The sequence below is a fragment of the Mchenga conophoros genome, linkage group LG22 (genome assembly GCF_057382185.1).
Source record: "Mchenga conophoros isolate Kocher_MC1m ecotype Shallow Benthic linkage group LG22, M_conophoros_male_GT1.1, whole genome shotgun sequence".
Taxonomy (NCBI): Eukaryota; Metazoa; Chordata; class Actinopteri; order Cichliformes; family Cichlidae; genus Mchenga; species Mchenga conophoros.
In genome coordinates, this window is record NC_140546.1 from 2,781,158 (window position 1) to 2,800,675 (window position 19,518).

The 19,518-nt window shown below is 41.1% G+C and overlaps 2 protein-coding genes across 10 annotated transcripts in view; one reads left to right on the top strand and one right to left on the bottom strand.

The window, feature by feature from the left end:
• Positions 1-200: 200 nt before the first annotated feature.
• col14a1b (collagen, type XIV, alpha 1b) overlaps positions 201-19,518 on the bottom strand; it is a 160,559-nt gene continuing 141,241 nt past the window's right edge. For 5 of the 9 annotated variants that reach the window (XM_085261530.1, XM_085261528.1, XM_085261524.1 and 2 more), the window contains 11 exons: positions 12,800-12,895; positions 12,657-12,710; positions 11,413-11,466; positions 10,632-10,685; positions 10,312-10,383; positions 8,464-8,499; positions 7,933-7,999; positions 7,660-7,848; positions 7,305-7,382; positions 6,525-6,680; positions 201-2,764 (listed from right to left, as the gene is read on the bottom strand). In XM_085261530.1, coding sequence (XP_085117656.1) covers positions 2,484-2,764; positions 6,525-6,680; positions 7,305-7,382; positions 7,660-7,848; positions 7,933-7,999; positions 8,464-8,499; positions 10,312-10,383; positions 10,632-10,685; positions 11,413-11,466; positions 12,657-12,710; positions 12,800-12,895 — 1,137 coding nt within the window. In that variant the 3' untranslated portion in view covers positions 201-2,483. Of the gene's footprint in view, positions 4,348-6,524; positions 6,681-7,304; positions 7,383-7,659; positions 7,849-7,932; positions 8,000-8,463; positions 8,500-10,311; positions 10,384-10,631; positions 10,686-11,412; positions 11,467-12,656; positions 12,711-12,799; positions 12,896-16,120; positions 16,700-19,518 lie in introns of those variants that run through there. The other 4 variants (XM_085261523.1, XM_085261526.1, XM_085261527.1 and 1 more) reach the window with 4 other exon arrangements.
• Positions 15,697-18,711, top strand: LOC146548525 (uncharacterized). The gene is made up of 6 exons (XM_085261532.1): positions 15,697-15,850; positions 16,400-16,519; positions 16,624-16,743; positions 16,833-16,957; positions 17,279-17,403; positions 18,342-18,711. Exons 1-6 carry the CDS (start codon positions 15,697-15,699, stop codon positions 18,466-18,468), a joined length of 771 nt encoding a protein of 256 aa, XP_085117658.1. The 3' UTR covers positions 18,469-18,711.

The window sequence follows — 19,518 nt, forward strand, 5'->3', positions numbered from 1 at the left end:
ATGTAAATTGTCCCTTAAATATATTAAATATCGTCTGCTGTGTAACAAATATAATGTGTGTAATTTTAAACTTCAACTCACCTGAAAGTTTCCAGTCAGCCTCCTGCTGTTGCAGCTCCAACAGGCTTCCTGCTCACTTCAAGTTTAATCAGACTTCAGTCCAGCAACACATTTACAACCAACACACACACAGGCAGCACTGATGGTTGTACTTCAGTTTTATTGTTCTCAGAAATCAACACCAGTGAAAAATAAATTAATTCCTCGATTTTATTTTTTAAACATTCTGGTCGGAGGTGTAGAGGGAACTGCTCTCCTCACAGACCTGAAGGCTTCAAAACACTAAACTCAGAAGGAAAGTTCAAAGTTCAAATTCTGGCCAAATTCACATCAAACAAGGTTGAATAAAAGCATAGTCCTCCACGTAACTGGGATTTTATTCAGACAATGAGACTAAAGGATTAAAGTCTGAATATAAAGACAAGAAATGAAGTGATAACTAAATAAAAACACCAAGTAAGAAACAGAGCGTTGTGAAAAATAACATTTTTTCCAACTAAACTTTGTTAAATTTGCTTCTCTGAGTAAAACTGTGGGTTGACAAACTGAACCAAAATACATTTACACAGAAAGAATCTCAGTTTTTACAACTTATATTTTCATCAGCCTCCCCAAACACAGAGACCAGTTTGAGCTTAATACTGCGACAACACCTGCACTACAAAATAATATGAATATGTAACAATAAAATGTTTGTATGGCTCTATGATTAGAAAATGATACACTGCATGGTAACTGAAATAAACAAAAACATGCAAAACTTTACATAAAAAGGCTTTAAAACAAAGACACTGGAGGTAATAATCAGACTGATGCAGGACAGGACCAACACACTAACAGATTACATCATTGTCATCAAACACTTTGCAATTTAAATCAAAACCTTTTGGATATTTTTATTTTATTTTTTCTGTCAGAGAAGCAACAGAGTAAAATAAAATCTTGTAAGACTAACAGGCTTTAAAGAAAAAATAATGAAGGAGACAGTTTGAAATAAGTTGTTGCTGGACCGTTTGGAGGCACTTAACCAACCAGGTTAAAAATATAAATGACAGACGAGTCTCTGATTAACGACCACAGGGACAGTTACAGACTGTATATAAAAGAAGGATGTAGCTTCTACGTCTGATTAGCCTTGAACCCTAAATTCTCTCTGATGACCAGAAGGTGGCAGCGTTTGACAGAAGTCTGTGGGGAAACTGACATAGTCGATCTGTGACCTTAAAGTTGAAACTTTCAGGGTCAAAATCAGTCGTTTTCAGTCTTCTTTAAAACCCACTTTATTTAATCAACTGTCCAATAAAGAATAAAAATGATAAAGTGGGGCGTGGTTTAAGGCTCCATTAGTTTAGATCATCGGTGTGTAGATGCAGAGTTCAGAGCAGTTCAGCTGCTGTTGTGAGGACTGAGCGAGCAGGTTTGATTTAGCTGAGGGACCATTTATCATCAGAGGGACTGAAGGTAAGCAGTGGTACATTTAGATATTTGTCAGGGTTTTATTTACTTTGTTCAACAATCTGCTTCAAGCTGTGTTTACTTTGTAATGACAGAATTTAATGCAGACATTAAAGTAGATGGAGTATAGAGTCGTAGATTGAAGTTAACCTGGGATCCAGCAGCTGTGTCCTGATGACTGCAGAGATTCAAACTCTGCTTCAAAGACATTTACATTCTGAGGCCCATTTAGATCGTTTACATCTTGGTCAGTTCATGTTAAAGCACAACTGTTAATGACTGAACAATGAGAAGGGCACCAGTGTTCCTAGTGTTCATTTTCCATGTGTATCTATAAGTGGTTATGTCTCTTGTTGTACTGGTTTCCCTTCTTGTGGATAGAATTAAATATTCCACTGGTTGAAGCAAACAGCCCGACAGCCCTGTGATAAACCACTCACTGTGTGTTAACTAGGAGAGACTCTGTTCCTCCCCATGATCCTTATTGAAGCAGTTAAAAATAATGGACGGCTGTGTTTTTGCCCAGTTTGACACGTTACTGTACTTTAATGTGTCTATGAACTGAGAGGTCACGACCCCTTGACCATTTCCACTGGTTTCTCACATTGATCCCTTGCTTCTTTAAACAGCATCAGGAAACCAAACAGGATTCAAAACGAAACGTTAGAAACCAGCGGGGAACGTCATTGGTGGCTACATGAACCTTTGTTATACAGTCTGTGAGAACAGTTCACCTGTGAAACATGAACCCTCTTTAAGATCCGACGATTTCCAAACAATATTGTTGACAAATGAAAAACAAAATGTAAATTGTTTTGAAAGTTTTCTTAATGTAGCATAGATGTTACAATAGTCCCGACTGGTATCCCTTCCCGTCCCTCTACAATGTCCATAAGAAATCCTTTACATCAGGCACTTGTTGATTAGTCCATAGCAGCTCCGAGCCGCCCAATCAGAATCAACTCCTCTCAGTTAGTCCGCGCAGCGCCTCTCTTTAGTCGCCTCTTCGTCCCGACTTTCTCTTCCTCCTCCTTCACACTCCGAGAGGTGCGGTAGACGCCAGGAGACCTCAGCTCAATGTCACCCAGGGCCAGTGCGGGATCATCAGGCGCCACTGGTCGAGGGGCCGGGTAGTTGGGCTGGTAGTAGCGGTACGGATCGTCTTCCTCGACCTCACCGTAGTTCTGGAAGACGCTGGGTGGTAGTTGGACTGCGGGGACAGCGCCGCCGTCAGTGACATCCTCGCCTTCTGTGATGCCGACCAACCAGGCAATGAGCCAACCAGCAGCCCGGCGGATAGGCAGTGAAAAGCCCAAAACAAAGATGGCCGACCCCGCCACCACAGGAAGCAGTGTTTTGGAGCAATTTGTAGGGTTTTGATTGGGTTAGCAAGAACAAAGGGGTGGGTAAGAAGGAAGGAGCAAGAGACACAGAGACAAGGGTTACCAAAGGTTACCAGGTCAGGTTTATGAGTCAGTTAATAAGGTGAGGAGTTTAAAGTTTGGGTTACCCAGTCAGGATGTGTGAGTCTGGGTTAGAAAGTCAGTGTTGACAATATTGAGGGTCGTTAGGATAAAAAGCTTTAAATAAGTCAGACTGAGCTTTGATGTTTACGTTTTGTGAGACATTTTGTACAAATGTCTAAGTATTACCAGCCAAGTATGACATCATTCAAACTGTCATATTTTAAGTAACAATGTTTTCAGATATTGTCTTTCAAATGATAAGCATCTGGATACTTAACGTGCAAAAATATTCAAAGTTGTCGTGCAGATGAGTGTTTAGGACGAGTTACAGGAGTTTGTATTAAGTCAGTGGAGTCTGGGAATTAAAAAAGAGGAATTGGACGATCATAATCTAGAAGAAAAGGTAAGGAGAGGACGACCGTGTCAATGCTCACAGTATTTCTTTATCAAACTACTGATAATTCCATATTTTTCTTGCTCCTAAAAAATACAACAAAAAATTAAAACAAGCAACAAATGCATCACATAAAGTAGTGCTGTTTGTATACGGCACCTCAGTGAGCCACTCTAGATTCATGTGCACCAAATCTACGTTTGACTTTTAGGGATCTACAACTACAGGAAGTAATAATAATAATGGTCTTTGATGTGGTTAAGATTACATCTGCTGATGATCAGCTCAGATGATGATATATAATTGCATGTTGTTCTCTAAGTAATTCATGTCTGTGTAATACTGGGAGCAATATATCTCTTACAAAATGTTATGATTATGGTCAACGTCCTGTGAGTCCTCTGACAGATCAGGAATGTCTGCCAGGAAACCAGCAAATTTAAATGATCCCTCCCAATTCTTCCTGGATGAGTGGTCCATCATCAGGTCAGAAATATGCCAGAAGCTTGTTGATGGCTAACAAAAGCATCTGGTTGAAGTGCAGCTTGCCTGAAGGTATATTTAACCACATATTAGTTTGGGTGTTTGCATACTTTTAATCCAGATCCATAAGTCATTAAAGATTTAAGCTTTACAATCATTCCAGCCTGGAAAAAGAAGAGTTCAAAGAAATCCTAAAAAGCTCCAAATTACTACCACATTCCCGCCCATCATGAGTGTATGCAAACTTAACTGAAGCCACATCATGGTTGAAGTCACATGTGGTCTAACATGTGGGGTTGTTTGGATCATAGCAATAATTCTGATGGTGCTACATTGAACCTGCCACTGCCTGTCAGGGATTTAAGGTTTTAGAGAGGGGGTGAAAGTGGACACTGGGAAGGAAAAAGGGTGCATTGGATTTATAGCACGAGACAAAACAAATGAATTGCACAGCCCTGTTTGATTATTTGTGAACGTCTCAGTAATATTCTGTTGTGGGTTATTATGGGGGATAAAAGAAGGTGAAGACAGAGATGTGGAGACACAAACACAGAGACAGAAGAGTGATTACAACATGCAGACATTACTCACATGACCACCCTGCAGACTGCAAGCTGCACAGCTCCGTTTAGGCCACTGTGTGACCTTTAACCTCAAACACATCAGTGATGTAGCACCAACATGCACAGAACATGCTGAAGATGACTCCTGCAGGGTTTTCTTTAGCCTCTCAAAAACATGTTTGCTGACTTGTGATTGGTGCAAACTAACAGTGATCAGGATGCATGTGAGGGATCAGCTGTGAAGCTGCTCAGATAGAAATGCCTCCTGGGTCTTTGCCTGCAGCAGGAGGGAGAACAGACTGATGCTGCAAGGTAACATCTGCCTGCAGTGCTGCTTCATCACCTGCAACTTTCATGTGGATTTTGTAAAGTCATTTGTTGAATGTTTATATGGTGACATTTAATAACTAATGCATGCATTAGAAAACCCTGCATGGAGCATCTTTCCAGCAACACATTAAACCCACACTCACTGCACAGAGTGATTTAGCACCAACTGAGATGTTAAGATGCAGAGTTTATGACCACGTGTGGAATAAAACATGTTTTTGAGGCTTTTTCCTTCTACTTCCTTCCAGAGCTGATGTTCAAAGATCTGTCGTTTAAATGAGTTTTAACCACAATAAAATATTCTGTTCTTTTATTTTTCACTTTGAAGTCAAATAATCAGCATCTTTACTCAACATCTAGTCTCAGTTCAACAAACTGAACCTCATTTTGATCATCTTTAGCATCAACAGAAAAATCTACCACTGTAAAAGTCTGTGTATGATATTTAAAATAAGAAGCAGCAGAATAAATAAACTTTAAAAACTCAGCTGTTTTGACTCAAATGTTCAGAAACAAACTGTCTCAACAAATTCTGCTCAGAGTTGATTATTTTGGGTGAAATGAGCCTTTAAAGTCCGTAGCACGACCACTTTGAGGCTAAATGGTTAAAGACATCATCTCTGTCGCTGCATCGAGTCTGTTTTCTGAGCCCAGTGCGCTGCATGATATTTGAAATTGTACAAAATGTAAAAATCACACACTGAAGATGAATTTCTGTGTTTGTGAAACTGAATCCTGCATCTTAGCTGTGAGTGTATCTGAACGTGTTTCACCTTCAGATACACTGAGTGTGGGTGGATGACTTTATGTGAAGCACTAAATGTATAAAGGCTCATTTACACCATGAAGGCTGCTCTCACAGACCGGCACAGACTGATTGTTAAGGTGGAATTAAGAAATAAGTGTCTAAAGTTCTTAGAACATGTTTAGCGCCACCTTGTGGCCGGACGTCACTTTTTTCTTAAATTCAGCTTCATGAGGTTTTAAATTTCTGTCAGTTTTTGAAAGCAGGGTTCCAGAGTGTAAATGAACCTTTATACACGCAGTGTTTCATGCCCACTTCTGTGACATGCACTCTGTTTAACTCAGTGGCAGCTTTTCAGTGTGAAAATGAACCACAAGAACTGAACATCTGTCCTCATGCCTTCAGTCCAAGTACAATCAGCAGTGAAATGTTTTCATGCTCAGTTAAAAAGTTTCTTCTGTTCACATATTTGAACAAACATGCAGGTTTGTCTCATTACAGCCTCTTCAGTCTGTGGCTGTAATTACACAACAGTCACGGTGGAGGCTGCTGCTTTAATCATGTGGTTGACAACAAGAGCTCCAGAGCAAAGAGCTCCAGAGCAAAGAGCTCCAGGGCAAAGAGCTCCAGGGCAAAGAGCTCCAGGGCAAAGAGCTCCAGGGCAAAGAGCTCCAGAGCAAAGAGCTCCAGGGCAAAGAGCTCCAGGGCAAAGAGCTCCAGAGCAAAGAGCTCCAGGGCAAAGAGCTCCAGGGCAAAGAGCTCCAGGGCAAAGAGCTCCAGGGCAAAGAGCTCCAGAGCAAAGAGCTCCAGGGCAAAGAGCTCCAGAGCAAAGAGCTCCAGAGCAAAGAGCTCCAGGGCAAAGAGCTCCAGGGCAAAGAGCTCCAGGGCAAAGAGCTCCAGAGCAAAGATCTCAGTATTTTCCTTTGATGAAAAACTCCAGAGAAAGCAGCACGATTAAAAACTACCAGAATCAGAGTCTTGATAACACTGGTGGATCATAGTTTCCTCATATTTCTGAGACTACGTACCTCCAACATTGTAGCCCACACAGGAGTTCTGATCACAGTAACCCGGAGGCCCCTGGGGGCCGATGGGTCCGGGGGCTCCGGGCCGACCGGGTACTCCGGGATTTCCAGGTCGTCCTGAGGGTCCAGAGCTACCTGGTCTGCCCTGTCCCTGGGGACCTGGGAGGAAGAGGATGAAGAGTTTAGAAAACAAAACTGAATGTTAGAATTACAGAATCACTCTGTGGTCAAACTCATCATCAGTCATAAGAACCCCGACTGTGAGCCCGAAGTTATCACAACATGTGTTTGTGTTTTCTCCTGCGTTCTGTCAGTCAGAGGACAGAAAAACACTGTGCAGCTATCAAAGTGATTATTTTAATGGTTTTATGGTCAGAGTCGAGTAGTTAAAGTACTTCCAGACGTTTCCCGGTAACAAATGTTTAAGACATTTTTAAATGGCACTCAGAATTAACTTAATAACATCTCAACAACTAAAACTACAGAAAAATTATATCAACTATTTAATTTTAGAGACAATTTGTTCACATTTTTTGGTTCAGTTCAGAAAAACAACAACAACACTAGTACTAATACTAATAATAAAAATAATAATCTTACCATGTCAGTTAAGACATTTGATAAAAAATTATATTTTCTGTTGAATTTGTGGATTTTACAACATCTTAATGATCCATGTGAAACATGTGAAACATTTTTTCTTTTACTAATCAGACAATCATGTTCAGGACTTTCTTCACTGCATCACTGGGATGGTTCAGAAAGGCTTAGCAGGTAAGTTACCAGGTGGTCCTGGAGGTCCTCTGGGTCCTTGTACACCCACACCTGGAGATCCCTTATCACCCTTCTCTCCTGGTTGTCCTGGAAACACACAACAGAAATAAATACTGCTTAAATTTCTACATTTTGTGTCATTCCATACAGATACACTGTAACATGGAGAAAGTCAGGAAGTTCGACCTTTCCTGCACATTTCTGACTTTTTATTAATTTTTTGCTGTTAGACTGAACCAGTGCAGCTTTGCATCGTTTGCAGTTCAAAATAATTTTGTATTTATTTTATACTGGGCCGTGTGGCAGCCCCTCAGTTCACACTGATTTAAACAGTAACAGAGTTTTACTGTTTTGTTAAACTTGCCTCTTTCTCCTGGTTGCCCATTCTGTCCATTTTGTCCTGGGAAGCCTGGTCTGCCCGGGGGTCCCTGTTCTCCCTGTGGTCCTGGGGGTCCTTCTCGACCAGGCTCTCCCGGTGGTCCGGGAACTGTGCGGATTGACACCGGAGGACTCGGCACGTGGTTCAGGATGCTGTTGTAGCGCGCCATGTGGCCTGAAAACAGTTCAGGTCAAACATTATTAGTATTATTATTATTATTATTATTAACAAATAAAGGTTTGGGGTTTTTTAACTCACTTTGGATCAGCTGCTCACAGACCTGTCGGGCAATGGCCTGAACTGATGCTGTCGACTGGAGATCTCCCTGAAAAAACACACGATGTTCATATAAAACACACGTAGTTATGTGCGAGTGTTTTTAAATGATTCATATTCTGCGTTTTATGAAGGCGCTACAGACTCAAATTATTAGGACTGAAATTCACTCATAAATCTGCAGATTTGTTTCGTTTCTTTTTCAGCTGCTAGTGTCAAATTTTTAGTTACAGCAAATTTAAAGTAAATTTATTTTATGAAACTCAAATACACACATATTGTATTTACTTATTGGATGATGTTGATATTTCATTATTGTAATCAACGAAGGAAACAGTGACTAATGTTTACTGCATAGTAATAAAACATATATTAATATATATTATTATACTGTTTGTGTGTCCTTGAGTTTGACATTGCTGCTGCAACACAACAATATATCTCTATATGCAGGTCAGCAGACAGGACGTTTGTGACTGGGGGGAAGTAATAACATGAAGACAGAGAGCTTACCCGTTCACCTTTCTCTCCCTTAGTTCCAGCAGGTCCCTGCAAGAGAAACGAATTCATGAAAAACCAGGAAAAAACCTCCAAACTTGTGAAGCATCGAACACAAGATGAAGCAGGTGATTCTCTCGTCAGGGCAGCATGTTGATCATCTTGCTGTCCTGATTAAACTGCAGCCTGCTTGTTTTTGTCATTTATTTAAAATGTTGGAAATCTTTATCTATATGAATAATAACTAAAACATAATTTCAAATGTTTATACTTTTCAGCGTTGACATGTCTCAGAGGGAAACAGACACGTCCTAAATCGAGGGGATTAGATTTCAGGAACGTGTCGAGACCAGCGAGAGGCCTACGGCCTACAGGACTGTGATGGTGGTACGTTTGTCGGGAACGTTCCCTCTCAGAGTCTGGGGCAAATCTACAAGAAACATCGTTAAAAGCTTCAAATGTGTCGACACGAAACAGAGAATATGAATATTTGTGCAGCGCTGTCACTTAACGCCGTGTTTATAATAATAACGAAACAGACAAACATCCAGGAAGAACAGAGGAACAAACACATAATAAACCAACTTCGATGGAGCTGCTGTGACCTCGGTGCTTCTTTCTAATACAAAACTTTCACTGAATGATGTTTATCGAGGTGAGAAAGAATAAAAAGTGTTAAAAAATACAACCCAGAATGTAGTATTTATGGAAACAGTGTTAATACCCAAAACTTGAACTACTGTATATTTTACTAAATTCTCATTACGAATCTGCCAGCATGAGGTAAAGAGCTGATGAGGCCTTTCTGCAGGCCACCCATGCATCTGTAATTACATGCTTATAAAGATTTTATCACAGTGATGAATAATCATTTGTCAGCAGATTGTATCACCGCCCACAGAGTCCAGTGTTTTCTTTGTTGCTGCACTTCGAATGTGATTTACTCTCCATGAAGTTTTCACATAATCAGGAATAAATACGAAAGCAGCGAGCGCTCACACACCTCTGTTTACAGTGGCTGAAGTAGAAACCAGCACAGCAAATGGACTGCAGACAAAGGTTTACATGCACAGCCTGCATACTGATCAGCGACTCTGCAAACAGCTGGAGATCAAACTGAGACACTTTGCTGCATTTTGCATGAAGCTGCTGTCCCACCTGTTTCTCCTTTAGTCTGATTTAAATGCTTGAAACTCTTTGAATTTTTAGTTTATTTCCACTGCTGGCAAAATATTTTAACACATTGCAATAACGACACTGTGGGGCTGAAACATTAAGGCTATGCATAAGTGCAGTTCCTCTTCTGAACACTAGAGGCAGGCTCCAAAAGCTTCCACATTCACAGCAGAAATAAACACGTTTAAGTGAGAACAAAATGACTTTGAGTGAACTGTGACTCCTGCCACTGAGTCATCGCAGCAACATAACACAAGTCCTGATGTAGAAACAGAATGAGAGAAAGAGGAGCCGTCAGCACCAGTGATGGATCTGTTCACTCAAGCGTTTACCCAGAAGGATAACGACACTGCCAGCCTCTGAGAGAAAGAAAGAAGGATTTGTGTTGGCCATTTGAAAGGCTGAGGTGAAGGCTCAAACAGCACTTTTCTGTTGACATAAACACAAAACACTGAGCTCCACATATCAGTGAATGTGTCAAACAGCTTCTAGAGCTTCAGACTGGACAGGAAGCTGTTAACCTCTTTGACAGACGCTCACCTCGCTGCACTCTGCTGCCTCCTGCGTCTCTGTTCACATGCAGCAGCTCATGCTCATAAAACAAATGATGGCGTTCCTTCTAAGAGCTAAAAACCCCGCCCAGTTTGGTTAATGGGGATAGGCAGCTCCACTCATTGACAGACTCACCGGTGGGCCCAGCTCTCCCTGCTTTCCTGGAGGGCCTGTACTTCCTGGGGATCCTGGAGCTCCCGGAGTTCCCTGAAGAAATCAAAAGCAATTTTTAATTATATTATTTGAATTATTATAAAGTTGTTCCTGTTGTACACGCCTGACTGAGCTTATTAGCCCTGCCCAGCTTGACCCAGTTCCATCATTATCACCTAAAGTCACAGTTTTAATTAAACTTTACATTTAAGTGCCTAACAGAGAAGCTGCAGGCATTGCATGCACATATATCCTCCTCTGAATCCTCCAAAACATTCACAAAAACAGCAACAGTGACTTACGATGGTTCCTGGGGGGCCCTGTGTGCCTGGGGGGCCATCTTTGCCTGGCAGTCCCTGAGAAGGTGAAAGTAGATGTTATAATAAAAAAGGATTAAAGAGTTCCTCCGATGACTTTGACCCAGCAGCTGTGTCTCGCTCTTTCCAGCCTTGGCTGTGATGCTGACTCTACTGTGGCCAGAGGGGGGCGCTGCAGGGCCACAGATGCTGCTTCGCTCTGTAAGGGTCTTTTTGTTCATTTGACAGCAGCTCGACTGTCTCCCTTTTTCAACCTCTGGACTTTTTAGGAAACTTTTATCTTTCTTCTGTTTTCTTTTCCACTCATCTTTCCGTGGAGCCGTGCCGTGCATTAACGTGTCATTTTCTAAAGCATCGCACCTCTTTTGTACTTCATTGTTGCTCCTGCCCCAAATTAGCACATATTTAAAATCAATCCAATGCCTCAAATTCAACATCTGATATGTAATTTGTCTTAAATTTGCAGATCAGTTTATAGAATTGTACATAATCTCATTCTATTCAGGTATTATATAACTTAATATAATCTAGAAAAAAACAAAAGTAGTACAATGACAGTAGAGACAGTTTACAGATATAACAGTGTTACTACAGTAGTACTCATATGAACAGTATCAGAGGTGAAGATGATAAAATATCTACATTACAGGTTATATTGTTCATATTAGTATTTGACAACATCCCAGTGGTTTACTGACTGTTAATATTTGTAGTATCAACAAACTTGTCAAACAGCTGAATTATTAGTGTGTCTGTTATGACTCACTCTGGGTCCTGGAGGTCCTTCCCTCCCTGGACCTCCGGGTGTTCCAGGAACCCCCTGAAACAGCACGAGGAGAGCAGAGGTCACTGCAGGTCACGTTCACACCAGCCCTAAACCTCAACATGCATCAAGATCAGTGTCTGTAACTCATTATATGTGAGTGGGCCTGTGATGCAGCTCTGGATGCACGATTCCTAAATACCTCCGAAGAGAAGAGTACTCACAGGTGCTCCCATGACATGACTTTTACTCTTAGGGACACTTTTAGGCTGCATTCACACTGCAGGTCTTAATGATCAAATCCGATCTTTTTGTCTGCTTGTTCACACTACAAATAAAATGCGACAGCAAACGCGCTCCTGTGTGAACCCTCAACGCGGCCGCATGTGCAAAAGAAGACACACAACGCGCTCTGTTCAGACCCAGACCAACAGTATTGTGTGACTGATTAATGTAAAGACTTGTTTCAGACTTTATCTTTCCCAATTTTGTTTGTTATTTACATTTGGCCTAATAATGATCCTTATTGCTGCTTCAAAGGATAGATTTCTGTCAGAATCTGCAGATTATACAAATAAAATGTTCACGTTTCTCCAACGTTGTCTTCCCAACAGTTTCACTGACATCTACGCTGGATGGCCAGGAAGCGTTCGCGATGTCTTCTCCGGCGCTGATAATTGGCGTCTGTCTTGTGTCAGTGACGTAAAAGACGGATTTAATGCGACATGACCATCAAACAGCAGTCGCTTTCTAAAACATCAGATATGTATCAGATTCAGGACCACATACGAAAGTGACCCAGGTCAGATTTGTGCCGTTCACACTGTCACACCATGATGGGATGTGGGTCACATGGGGTCAAAATAGTCGGATTTGATGCGCTTTCGCCTGCAGTGTGAACGTAGCCTTAGTCTGAGGATATGAAGTCCTGTACCTGCGTTTTATTCGAGGTCGACACAACATGACAGACATCGGGATGAAAGGAGGTTAAACACTCGCAGAGAGTGAAGGATTTTAGAAGTGATGTGGAAGTCTCCTTCTTTCCTAAGTAACAGGTAATTCCACCTCACAGTCTAAATTTGATCTTTATTATCTCTCTAAATAATTTATATTCAATTATGAAAGCACAGTAATGTGTTTAAGCATCACTTGATGTAAAGAAATGAGAAGCTGAGTGTTGGTATCGTACTCAGAGTGCAATGAGAGCTGCGATCTGTCAGTATATAAAAGCTGATCACTATTATTACCTGAGTTCCTTGCTGTCCCACATCACCTTTCTGACCTCTCTCTCCAGGACTGCCCTGCAGGCACAACGACACACTTTAAATCAAAGATTAAGGAAAAAAGTAACAAAAAAGACTAAAAGGTTGTTGAAAACTGTATAACCCACCGGGGGTCCAATAATGGAGCGTCCACTGGGTCCTTGCCGTCCTGGGGGTCCCTGAGGTCCTGGAAGACCCGTATCTCCAACAGGACCAGTTGGTCCCTAAAGAGAGCAGGACAGAGAAAGTTGAAGCTAATGTGCTAAAAACATGGATGTGATGTAGGCAAACGTGCAGGTTTGGATATTCTGAGGTGGTGATGGTGGCTTTAACTGGTCATGTGGGACACTTTCCCAGAGATTTACTGGTTATCAGGTGACCCATGAACCAATTGACCAACCACAGGGTGGCCGGAGCCAATCCAAGATCCAAGAAGGTGAGACACGCCACACACAGCAGCTCTAATCATTTTCAAATACGTGCATGCATCAGTGTACAGTAACATTCACCCCTCAGCTACAATGACTGCTGGATTTTACACAAACCTGGAAAGCAGACTTTGATTAAACAGGGAGCGTTGTATTTATCAGGCTGGATAAAAAGGCTTTGCATCATTTCATTATTTAATTACTTAATTCTGTCTTTATAGTGATTTGATTAAGTTCACTATATTTTGTGCATTATTACGTTTCTGTGTTACCTAAACCTCAAAACACACCACATAACCGATCTAGTTATAATATCTGTGTGGGAAATGAGCTCAGGCTGGTAGAGTCACAAACAGTGGAAGCAGTGAGCTGAATCAGTTTTAGTGCTTTAACTGAAATAATAACACGTCTAACTCCACCAACAACGAGTCCTGCTGTCTGAGAAGACGGCTTCAAATACTCGGGAGGAAATCAGTTTGTGAGTTCATAGAGGAGGAAGTGGGTTTATGATCAGCTACGTGATACGTTTCAGTCACAAAGTCACTACAAACATGTGAAAGTTCAAACTAGACATTAATCCAGTCCGAGGTTATTTAAAGACTCCTTATTAAAGATGAAGCGTAGTTTGGTGTATTTCCCTCATAATGATCAGAACGCGATCTGTGCAAGCAGACGAACATTAAAAGTTACTGATCAAAGGTCAGAGACGCCTCGTTTGTGAACAGTCTGTTTTTTCCCTTTGGTTTAATAATCTTGTTAAATATTTCTTAGATTTGTGTTTTCTGTAAAATTTAGGGCTGATTAGTGAACTTTGTTGTTTGCAGCATTAATGTTTGCTCAGCTCTGAAGCAAATAATAAACAACACAGAGCACCTGTATAAAAAAGCCCAAAGCCGACTGTACTTCCTCAGGAGGCTGAGGTCTTTTAACATCTGCAGGAAGCTCCTGAGGATGTTTTACCAGTCAGTGGTTGCTGGAGTACTTTTCTATGCTGTGGTGTGCTGGGGGAGCAGCACAGCAAAGAAGGACTCATCCAGGCTGGAGAAACTGATCAGGAGGGCTAGCTCTGTGGTCGGCATGAAGCTGGACACTCTGGTGACAGTGGCAGAGAAAAGGACACTAAAGAAACTGCTGGACATTATGAACAATGCTGGGCATCCTCTGCACACGGCCATAAACAATCAGAAGAGTCTGTTCAGTGACAGGTTGCTTCTCCCAAAGTCAAGAACTAACAGACTTAAAAACTCCTTTGTCCCACACGCCATCAAACTGTTTAACTCCTCTCTGGAGGGGAGAGGGAGGGGAAACAGGAGGACAAAGGAGGGGGGAACAACTAAGCTGTAGTGCCTCTGCACCTCACTGTGCAATACCTTTTGTGCAATACTTTTGTAAATAGTCAACGGTGCAATAGACTCAATACTTGAAATGTGCAATTCACTTGTATTTTTATTTTTATTCCTATTTATTCTATTTATCCCCTTCGTATATTTTATTTATATTGTCTCTGTATTTATATATATGTGTGTGTGTGTGTGTGTGTGTGTGTGTGTGTATATATATATAACAGTTCTGTAACTGTAACTTCGGTCGTTGCTGTGCTTTTTTTGGAAGTCGAATTTCCCAGAGGAACCCACCCGAGGGATTAATAAAGTTCTATCTTATCTTATCTCTTATCTTAAAAATGCTTTTACTTTGTAACTGGCTTTTCTAACATGGGAAATGTTACAGCTACAGAATATTTCTACAGATCAAAACTCAACCGAAAAACTAAGAAAACCTGGACACTGGCCCTGCAGAGGGCGGAGCCTAATGTTTTGTTGTTTCCAAATGTTTGTTGATGAGCATGACTATGGTCTGTCATAATGAGGTTACTAAAAAGATTAGATGTGCGTGCCTGGTACAAAACTGATGACATTGGTGAATTAATATTATTAATATTCAATCATTCCAATTATTAAAAGGACTCCCTGAATAATCCTGCTTTCACAATTATTACATTTATTATCATTTCCTCAATTATCACAACCTATTTTTAATTGTTCCTGTGTAGTACTCCGTGTCTTTAGATTTTAGTGAAATGCAGAGTTACAGTGTAAGTACGTCCGGCTGGATCGTCCACGTCATTCAGCCATTTCCTCCATATGTGCCACATGACCTTCAAACTGTTTCTTATTGGTCTATGAAACTTCTTCAGCTCCATTTTTTATCTTTTATCTCATGGTGTCAAATGAGGACATGAGTGAGGCACATTCATATCATCACATCTGTCAGTGGAGAAACAGCACGTACAGACTCGAACACATTGGCCTTTTTACTGCACGCCAGCATCTCTTTCTCTAGTTTGTTTTGTTTTAGCTGTTGCTGTTTCATACATTTAGAAGCAAACATGTACAAAAACAACACTTTTATAATTCCAAATCATTAAAAATCTAATATCTGTGTTTATGGTTTCCTGCCAGAGCTTTCTCTCGACATCCTGTTCAAACCTTTTCAGCTCGACACAGAACGACGGAGAAACTGACAGCAGCATCAGAGACACATAACTGACAGCTCTGCTGCACTGAAAACTGAGTCTGCTGGAAGCCGCACACCTTGAAATGTCTTCCCACATTTACGAGGATCCAGATTTGACCATTAAATTTAAATATGGAAACCGAGACGACAGAGAGGAGAGACTGGAGAGAGAAGTCGACATCTACGAGACTTCGGTCGTCTACGCAGACCAGAAGGCTCGTTCAACACGACACGGAGGTAAGAATCACAAGAATCAAGACGTCCATGCTAGATATAAAAGTGCAGTATTAACTGTGGGCTGATCATACTTTATATGAAACACTAGCATTTTCTTTTAAAACCAACCAGTTTGCAAAGCTGCCTGAAAGCAGAGATATGGCAGTGACACTGAAAAGTATCAGTAAAATGCCTGAAATAATTTCAGGAAATTTTAATAGATGTTGTTGGTTTATTTATTCGATCAGGAGAGAAGATTTGTAACATGCTAGCTTGCTTGGAGCCGTGACGTCCTTGTTGCTCCGAGACATTTGTGGTAGAGTAACAGCAGCTTGTTAGATGAGGTTAGCCTTCTCTTCTCCTCGCTCAGGTAGTAATGAACCAAAAGCAGCTAGCTAACACCTGTTAGCATCTCCCCTCATGTTAGACAGTGTTTGGTGGCTGCTTGCTGCAGTAGGTGTCGTGGTGTTTTCACTAATATCAAATGTTTTCATCTCATCTGTTCAGATAAACTGAAGGAGGAACTTAAAATGTGTTTAATCCAACTGTGTCTTCTGCTTCACGTTGTAGAAGCGCACACTCAGTATCACCTCCCAGCAGCCCGACGAGACCAGTTCAGAGTTCCTGCCCTGATACTGGGTCTACTGTGTCTCCTGTTGGTAGCGGGGCTTACAGTCTTCTACAAATTCTGTGAGGACTCACATTTATTTAAATAACATGGTCAAAAGGTCAAAGCCTTCAGCAGCTGATTTGTATTTACATCCTGAACTGTCTCGTTTTATGGTTTTCATGAGATGTGGAGCTGACGTCTGAGAATCAGAAGCTGACGTCCGAGAATCAGAAGCTGACGTCGGATCTGGAAAGGATGAACTGCCAGTTTGGAAACAACAACCAAACACAGGCGAACACCACAGGTGAGAAACATCTCAAACTGACTCTTATTAAACTGTTATTACATGATTTGAAACTGGACCTTGTGTTGACGATGTGTTGTTTCTTAAAGAATGGAAAAGATTTGAGTGCAGCTGTTACTACATTTCTACTGAGAGGAAAAACTGGAGTGAGAGCAGGAAAGACTGTGAGAGGAGAGGAGCAGATCTGCTGGTGATAAAGACCAGGAGCAAACATGTAAGTGTGTCATAACTGTTAACTTAAGATACTAAATGTGTGATATACGTGATGTTGTTGTCAGAGCTCAGTCGTCCATGAATGATTTAAATATGTGCGGCGGTACATGTGATATGTTTTTGTGTCTCTCGTTGCTGTTCAGTGTTTTCTGTTTAAATATGGAATCTCTAAATCAATAATTATGAGTAAGATCTTCATGTTGGTTATTTTTTGGATTAGTAAAAATTAACAAAATGAAAAAAACCTGAAACATGAATCTACTCCTATAGAAACTGGAATGAGACGAAAAACTAATCATTCCTGTTTCTGACAAACTGTCAGGAATTTTTCAGAGAGCTGAATAAACGTGGAGACTTCTGGATCGGTCTGGAGAGAAAAGCACAGACAAAAGACTGGTCAACGACGTGGAAGTGGGAGTGGGTGGACGGATCACCACTAGCACATACGTGAGAAATTTAATTTAGAGTTTATAAAATTGTGATCTATCTTCTGGATAAAAGCTATGGGCGTTTTCACATATGAACTCTGAACACTGTCACAGAATCAGGACGGGACGCTTTTTCCATGTAGCACAGAACAGGAGAGAGTTTGTCCCAGCTGGAGATACTTGATGGAGGAGCTGCTGTCTGTAGAGAGTGTGCAGGAGGCAGGATACATGACACCCACTCGCTCACACCACACAGTTACTGTTTGTTAAAGATCATTTCAGGTCTGATCTGACTACACTGAACATTTATGTTCTCACCAAGATAATGTAGAAATCCTATAAATCTGCATTATTTCTAACAGCCAGCAGGGGGCGTCTCCTGTGGTTGCATACACAGGTCAGCTTGTGTTGAAGTCTGTGGGAAAATGTCCTTCAGCTGCAGTGATCCAAGTCCTCATGAACACTTTTCTATGAGTCCATGGTCTCAGTTTAAGATTTACTGGATGGTGATCTTCATTTAATCATTTATTCTCCTGTTAATGTTCAAAGCAGGTGATAAAGCAGGTACGCTTTAGTGGGAGGGGACTGTGTGGTTACCAAGGTGACTGATGAGTATGTGATGTTCCTGGATTTAAAGGTCAGATCCTCAGGAGGCTTTAAAAACACGGCTTTGTAACTAACGGGTGATGTCACAGTGGCAACGTCCATCTTTTATTTACAGTATATGGTTCTCATGCGTCCTGCATCATTTTGCATAGAAAAGTTCAGAGCTGCAGTTCATGTGTGAAAACTGCATAACTGGTAATAATGGGAATACTGGGAAGACAAATGGAAGTTAAATAGTTCAGCAGGACAATATGTTGATGTGTGTTTCTAAGCACTGCTAAGAGCTCTCTGCAAAGTACTCTGTGGTGTTTTCAGGGTTTTACCTGTAACAACTTTGTACTTGTTCAACAGAGGCTGGAATCCAGTTGCAAAATTAGATCCTGAGGATGACTTCAAAGTATTTATGGATCTACAAGGAACATGGAACTACACCAACACTGGATCGAAACACTGGATCTGTGAGAGGGACATCTACTGAGAGTTTGCTGGTCACCTCTCAGTCTGACATGTGTAACATGTAACTGCACTGTATCAGATTTAAACCTCACCAAGGATTTTAATAGAGAAACTGAAGTCCCAGTACAGCTGTGTGAAGGTAAAACTGACATAATGGTGTTCTGACCTTTATGTTTTGCTGAAAAGTCAACAAAAGTCTGTTGTTGTGAAATCCCAGACTGAAAACCACAGAACTTTAATAATCAGGGATTATGTTTAATGTCAGTGAGTCCTAAACTGTTTCATACATTTATTAAACTCCTTGAATTAAAGCTGAAAGTCTGAACTTCAATCACACCTGATTTGTTAGATTTAAAATACGCGATGGTGGCGTTCAGAGGCGAGAGGACCGACACTGTAACTGTTCAAATAAGAACTTGAGCTCATTCCATATTTCCTCTGAATCTGGATGCAGTGGCATTTTTTTCTTCTCTACTTAAAAAGGATTGAAATACACAAAACAATGTGTGAAAGTCTAATCAACCAGAAATAAACACGCGTCTCCTCTGGTGGTCAGTTTTCAGACAACATTGTCAGTTTATGTCAGTTTCTATTCTTTTATTGTGATTTGCATTGCTCTGTCTTTTTGTTGCATTTTAGTTCATTAACTATTACTGTACATGTTAACTGTTGAGTGTGTTTTGCACTGTCCCCTAACTTTGCAGTGCTGAGCTTTATGTATTTTAGTCACTGGCAGTGAAAATGAGTTTATGCTGTGCACACTGCGGCATGTGGTGGTTCAGGTTACATGCTAGCACATACACATTACACTGGCTTAATAGTTGGGCTCTGAAGGCACGAACTGTAAATTAAAATAGTTTTTAGATTTCCCATCACGCTGTCAACCTCAGTAATGACATCATTACTCTAGTCCAATCATCTTTCTTGGAGCCGATCAAACTCTGCTTCGCGTGGTGTAAATCTGTGCTCTCCATTATTTTCCCTCTCGGACTCTCTTTCATGCACCCCGCCTCCTCCCATCTCCACCTCACACAGGGAGGTCCTTTCCTAAATCCTCCCACCGCTGAGAAGC